The following is a 7335-nucleotide window of genomic DNA, read 5'->3' on the forward strand; positions in this document are numbered from 1 at the left end:
TCCCTAATAAAAGGTCTCTAATAAAAGGTCCCTAATAAAAGGTCCCTAATAAAAGGTGCCTAATAACGTATCTGTACGTTCCTTTTTTTTAATAACACAATCCATACTATAAGTTATTGTACAAGTAATAAGTGAATTATAATTTGTACAAAATGCTACATGTTCACAGACAACGGAATTTATTACAAAGGATAATAATAATATATACTGGAATGGTCCTGGATCCAATTGATTTTAATATGTTTATGTGATGTATGTTACTGAAATTCTTCTGCAAATACAGGGCCACCCGATATTACCAGTAGAAAGACCCCAATAGATATACATTGTAAGAAGATGTGGTAAGCGTGCCAATGAGACTATTATCCATTCAAATCACAATTTTCAATTATCTTCAATTTCTACGGAAGATTGGCTGTCAAAATGCTAACATTCCAATTTTCAATAACAGTTCATAATAAAAGAATCATAATAAAAGGTCCGTAATAAAAGGTTCCTAATAAAAGGTTTCTAATAAAAGGTTACTAATAAAAGGTCCCTAATAAAGGTTTTTGATACATAAAAAAAGATCCCTAATAAAATGTTCCTAGTAAAAGGCCCCTTATAAAAGGTCCCTAATAAAATGTTCCTAATAAAAGGTCCCTAATAAAATGTTTCTAATAAAAGGTCCCTAATAAAATGTTTCTAATAAAAGGTCCCTAATAAAAGGTCTCTAATAAAAGGTTCATAATAAAAGGTTCCTAATAAAAGGTCCCTGATAAAAGTTTCCTAATAAAAAATTCCTATAATAAAAGGTCCCTAATAAAATGTTTCTAATAAACGATTCATAATAAAGGTCCCTAATAAAAGGTTCCTGATAAAAGTTTCCTAATAAAAAATTCCTATAATAAAAGGTCCCTAATAAAAGGTTCTGAATAAAAGGTCCCTAATAAAAGGTCCCTAATAAAAGGTTCCTAATAAAAGGTTCCTAATAAAAGGGCCCTACTAAAAGTTTCATAATCAAAGGTTCCTAAGTAAAGGTCATTTTAATACACGGGTTCATTATGTAGAACAGTTTTATCATATAAAGTATTATATAAATGTATTTTCATTACATAATTCTCCTATCATAAATGTATCAATCAGACCGGTTACTTAAATGTCTCTAGTACGTCTCTAATAAAAGGTACTTTAAAAGTTTACTTTCTTGTCCATATATAAAGAAGAGATTGGTCAGGACTTTAATTCCAGCTAAGCTTAACACAACATAAAAATAACAATGGTAACTCAATTGCTTTAGATATCATCGGGCGATCGCTTTATTTGCTAACAAAGCCTGTGGTATTTTGTAATATGTAAATTAGATGGCTGTCATGCGAGTCTGGTATATAAAAGGAAATGACCAGTCCGCAAGACTAGAGACCGACAACTAGACAGCCACTGATCACCGTACATATTCTAACCGGTAAGTAACTCATATTGTAATGTTCTTTATAAATAGTAAAACACGTTTGAAAAGGATGATCTCTGTAGAGGTTTTTTTATATTTTTGTTTAGGTTTAATCAATATTTTGAGAGATATTTTGATGCTAAAAAATCATATTAAAAAACAAATTTAAACTTTAAATCAAATCAAATATCGAAAATATCATAAAGAAGACAATATGGTAACTTTACAATGATGAAATACGTCGTTTGTTTATGTGTTACACATTTATTTTTCGTTCATTTTTTTCATATAAATAAGGCCGTTAGTTTTCTCGTTTGAATTGTTTTACATTGTCATTTCGGGGCCTTTAATAGCTGACTATGCGGTATGGGCTTTGTTCATTGTTGAAGGCCATACGGTGACCTATAGTTGTTAATTTCTGTGTCATTTTGGTCTCGTGTGGAGAGGTGTCTCATTGGCAATCATACCACATCTTCTTTTTTATAAAATAAATAAGAAAGAAATCTAGTTTTCCGTGGAAATTTTTATCACCTTAGAAAATTTTAAAAAGATTTCAGTATGATTTTTTTTTATCTCAATACTGAAACAGTTACGGATGCCCATTATTAAATACACACACACAACTTTAATTAAATTAAAAACATATTCATAACCAAAGAGCAGAAAATAGCTCAAGGCCACCAATGGATGTTCAACAAAGCAAGAAAGGCACGCACCCGGAGCCGAGGAGGGCGTTCGCTGGTCCCTTTAAGTGTCATTTGGTTTCCCACTAATTAAAAAAAAAAAGAGTAAACTATTAACCAACCTTCCGTCAGAAACAAATAACTTTTTATAAAGCAAAGCATTTTTATCTCATATCCTATGGTACTGCAATGAAAACATTCCGTATGCCATGATACTTGCATAAGATTTTATCTGATATAAACTATGATACTGCATAATGACAGATGCTCTCGTGTCCCTGGTCTATGCATGTTTTACAACAACAAAAATGAAAACTCAAAACAGATACTAGTGATTTGAGATTAATAGTATATTTTTGTTTTTGTTAAAGTTTACTTAAACGAATAAATTCCAATCTTTTTATGTTTATTTTCAGAGAATAACAAACATGAAAATTATAATTTTCATCGTGATCGCCATGATCGGCGCATATGAAGCTAAAATGTTTCATTTGAAAAGGGCAGGACCCGACAGGGAAAATGATATCCAAGATGCTATAAAGAGTGTCAAAGATGGGTTCGGCCAGGACAAGGAAGCGGAAATCCGTGAGTGTATGGCCAAGGAAGACAACTGTGAATCTGTCGGATGTTTCTATTACATTGTCTCGGGTCTTACCGATGATGAAGAGTACCACCAAATGGTTGTAGAATGGGCCCTTGGACTACGTAAGATGTGCTGGACCGATATCTGCGAAACATGTGGTTGGTGTGAAGGTGAAGATCGTCGAAGGTCAAACAAAGACGATGCCGTCAGCGACGCTGTTCAAGATATCCAGAAGAACTTTGGAGTTGATAAAGAAGCAGAGGTCCGCGCATGTCTAGACAAACCAAGTTGCGAATCAGTAGCTTGCTTTTACATGCTGGCCAAAGAGCTTACCGACAAAGAAGATTATCATTTCAAGGTCGGAGGCTGGGCGCTGAAGGTTAACAAAATGTGCGTGGAGGACGTATGTGAGGAATGCGGATGGTGCGAAGAGAAGCGTAAAAGATCCTTCCCATCAGTCAAAAAATCTCCTGCTAAACAAATCTCAAGCCTTAGTCTCTCCGCCAAGAAACGCTTCTTGTCACATTTGAACTTTTAAATATACATCGAGCAGACCATTTAAAGGACATTTCATGAACTGAACATTTATTAAATGTTTATATAATTACCTTTTACAGAATTTATAAGAAAATTGTTCGTAAATTGTAAAAATAAAAATGTTTTAATAAAAACAGATATGCATGTAAATAATGTAATGTTTTTAATATATAAGATGATTTATTGCACCCAATTTTTTAAAACAAGAAAAAAGACATTTGACGACTTAATATTAGCAGAATCCCTTCAGCGCAAAGGATATCTTTCTCCCCTTCACAATTCACAGCTTTGTTGAATCATTTCGTATATTTTTGTCTGAAACAGTTTTCTGAACAAACATTTGAAAGCCAATGATGTATAGATATATGTATTTGAATTTCCAATGAGCTACATTTTATATGACCTTGAGCATGCGTAATTAAGGAAACTAAAAACAATACCATTTTTTACATTAATTCGGTCGTTAGTTTTCTCGTTTGAATTGTTTGACATTTGTCATTTCGGGGCCTTTTGTAGCTGACTATGCGGTATGGGCTTGGCTCATTCTTGAAGGCCGTGTGGTGACCTATAGATGTTAATTTCTGTGTCATTTGTTCTCTTGTGGAGAGTTGTCTCATTGGCAATCATACCACATCTTCTTTTTTATATAAGGTTAGCTTAGTCTGATGGAGTTGGTTCAGTCATATAAAATTTCAAAATATCTTATATACATGTAAGTCTAAATCGACACCTATTAAATGCAAAATATGAGATATATAAAGCTCTTTACTTTTATTTAATTCCCTTAAGAAATCTCTGTTGTGGTCTAGTCCGTATATCCGTCCGAAAACCATTTGGTAGAAATAGTTTGTCTTATTTTTCTTGGATTCTATTAAAATGGAATTGCTTTATATTTAGTCTGCAGTTTCATAATCTTGAGTGTTAAGCAAGCGAGTAAGCAATGTTTTAGACTGATTCCCGATCGCAATATTCAGTACGTTACACATATATACCAATATCTCGTGACAGCGTATGCCGGGCTATTAGCTAATACCTGGAACGTAGTACCGGGAATCATGCAGGATAGCAAATTTTCATCTCCCATGGATAGACTTCCTGTTTCCCAACAGTTTGAAATTCTACAAAACCTATTACACTAGGAAACTAATTGCCAAAGTTTTTATGGCTTCTATTGAAGGGAATGATTAGAATTTGGTCTGCAGCTAGAAACAGTCATTCGAGATACAGGTACGTCGGGGAAGTTTGGACTACCACAGGAAAATGAGGTTATATTTGATAGGGACAAACATTTTGCCTAGCCACATGCAAACTACCGTTACAGAGGGTTATTTTCGCGGGGTGTAAATTTTTGCTTATTTTCGTGGATTGAACAAAATCGCCAATATAAATTCCGCCAATTTAAAAGTGTACATGCAAAGGTATTGATAAAAGTTTTGAATCCGCCAAAATAATAACAGCCAAAATATTTCGTATACCTTATTCAAGGAAAATCGCGAAATTTTACACCTGCGAAAATAACCCGCTATATGATATATGGACACTCAAAGGTTTAACGCCCTCATTGTGACCGGACATGGTTGCGTACTTGTACATCCCGCACTATCAAACCGATGCCTCACTTGTACTCTTGCAAGTGTTTCAACTTCGGTCGGAAGGAGACCAAGAGTGACCATTTTTCTATTCCCCTGTCACCAATAATGGGGTAAAAATACTTGATACTTTAATAAATGACACGCAGTGACACAGGTCAAGAATCAGTATTGGTGTTGTTTACTATATATGAAAAGGGGGAAATGAGGTATACGTTTTGTGACAACAACTTAAAGGCCCTCTAAACAGGCAACCATTATAAATTTTTAGCCATGGCGTTGTCAATTTGTTTTCGATCTATGAATTTGAATTGTCTGCTCTATGGTCGGGTTGTTGTCTCTTTGACACATTCCCCATTTCTATTCTCAATTTTACATAAAAAAAATTGTCTGAGTTAAATATATTAATTATTGAAATATTTTGGCGATTATTATTTTTGCGGATTCAAAACTTTTATCAATAACTTTGATGTGTACTTTTAAATTGATGGAATTTATTTTGGCGATTTTGTTCTATCCGCGAAAATAAGCGAAAATTAACACCCCGCGAAAATAACCCGCTTTACAGTATCTTTCGCCATTCTTTTATACATAAATGAGGGTCTGGTTGGGGTTTCTTCAATTCTGTATTCTTTAATTTCATAGGTCATTTTTCTCTTTTCTTCTTGTCCATTATTGCATATTCTTTATATTTAAGCACCTCATTATTCTCATTTTTGGTCCATTTTTCTATATTATCTACTTTTTGTCCATTATGTTATATTCTGTAAACCCCCATCGACACCCTCATTAATCTCTGGAAACACTATAAAATCCTATGATCAGCTTGTATTACTGTTCATCATCATACAGGGCGTCTTAAGTCACATATATACACACGTAGCAAGCATTAGTGAATTTTATCATTCTTACAGTGTATTTGTACTAAAATAGTTCTATCCTGCAACCTAGCAATCAGCTTCTCCATCTTTAATTTGTTTTAAATGAAATCGACAAGAAATGTTTTACGTTGTCATTTCGGGGCCTTTTATAGCTGACTATGCGGTATGGGCTTTGCTCATTGTCGAAGGCCGTACGGTGAGCTATAATTGTTAATTGCTGTGTCTTTTTGACTCTTGTGGAGAGTTGTCTCATTGGCAATCATACCACATCCTCTTCTTTATAATGACGTAAACACAGACCAGATTACGGAAGTTCGCTACTCAGTTCAAAATAACAAGCTTTTCATAACACTAGTATATATCAAAAGAGGATTAAAAAAGGAACAAAAACAGCCAAAAAAATATATAGGTCAAAGTGCTTGTTTTTGAGATAATAGCCATTGAAATTTTGGCGGGGAATTTTTCTCTCTTGATTATTCATAGCTTTATCATTGACAGGATTAAGTTCTCAAAAACTATTAAAAAATAACAAGGATTTTATAAGACTTTAACAGATGGCCTATAATTATACATGTACAAGATTTATAAAATAAAAAGTGGGGGTCAATGGGCAAATTTTTTTAAGGCATTCAAATGGATAAAACCAGAGGATTCCGAAAATCTTACAAAAATCCCCCAAAATGACAAGCGAACGCCCTTAAGGACCCACAATTAAAAACTGTGGAGGCTTTATTTTATAGCTGACGCCACTGTATCGGTTTTGCTCATTGTTGGAGACTGTACATATGCTTTCTAACAACCGCTTTATTTAGAATTTCGGATAGTTGTCAAATTGGCAATCATACCATATCTCTTTATTTTATACAGTTTCATTCATGTGTCCTCGATCTGCAATATTAAAATAATTTAAATATTCATGTACTTTAAGCAATAATTTCTACTTTCTAACCTGTTAAGTTTTCTGAAAAATTGTGTTCTTCATAACAAAGCAAGGTCACATAAGTTATTCAACACTATATTTAATTTTTTTAATGTGCGTTTCTTTTTAAAGCAAATATGATTGATTAAAAATTACCCATAGAGATACTACGCCTATCAATTTAAAAATAAACTGCATGTTTATTTTTATGAAGAACAGAACACAATTTTTCAGAAAAATTAACAGGTTAGAAAGTAGAATATATTGCTCAAAGTACATGAATATTTATAAAAAAAAATGTTCCGAAATGTCTTTAAATTATTAAAAAAAAAAACCATAACACAATGGGATATTTATAAGGACACTCAATGATGACTTTTCCTAACATTCATGGGATCCAGTTAGTTTCATTAGTCTTCTCCTTTTAGTCTCGATCAGAAAATCTATCAGTGGCAAATAGCACAAGACCAATGACCTGTCTGGGACTGCGTCGCTGCATGCAATTGATCGAAGCAACATGTAAACTAAAGAATAAATTAACATGACCAAAATAAATTTGGCCACTGCCGCTGGACACAGTTCACGTGTTACTTATGAAGGTCCGTTCGGGTCACAAATCATTTTGTTACATGAACGCTAGACTGGTTCCTAATCGCAATATTCATTATATTACACATATACCAGTATAACAGCGTAAACGGCTATCAGCTAATA

At 33.4% G+C, this 7335-nt stretch overlaps 1 protein-coding gene across 1 annotated transcript; it reads left to right on the top strand.

The window, feature by feature from the left end:
* Positions 1-1222: 1222 nt before the first annotated feature.
* Positions 1223-3385, top strand: LOC139498035 (uncharacterized). Its single transcript, XM_071286341.1, has 2 exons — positions 1223-1444; positions 2529-3385. Exon 2 carries the CDS (start codon positions 2541-2543, stop codon positions 3231-3233), a length of 693 nt encoding a protein of 230 aa, XP_071142442.1. The 5' UTR covers positions 1223-1444; positions 2529-2540; the 3' UTR covers positions 3234-3385.
* Positions 3386-7335: the final 3950 nt, after the last annotated feature.

The sequence above is a fragment of the Mytilus edulis genome, chromosome 12 (genome assembly GCF_963676685.1).
Source record: "Mytilus edulis chromosome 12, xbMytEdul2.2, whole genome shotgun sequence".
Classification (NCBI taxonomy): domain Eukaryota; kingdom Metazoa; phylum Mollusca; class Bivalvia; order Mytilida; family Mytilidae; genus Mytilus; species Mytilus edulis.

Bases quoted from the DNA above. Each gene is read 5' to 3' on its own strand.
- LOC139498035 (XM_071286341.1), top strand. From the start codon at position 2,541: ATGAAAATTATAATTTTCATCGTGATCGCCATGATCGGCGCATATGAA.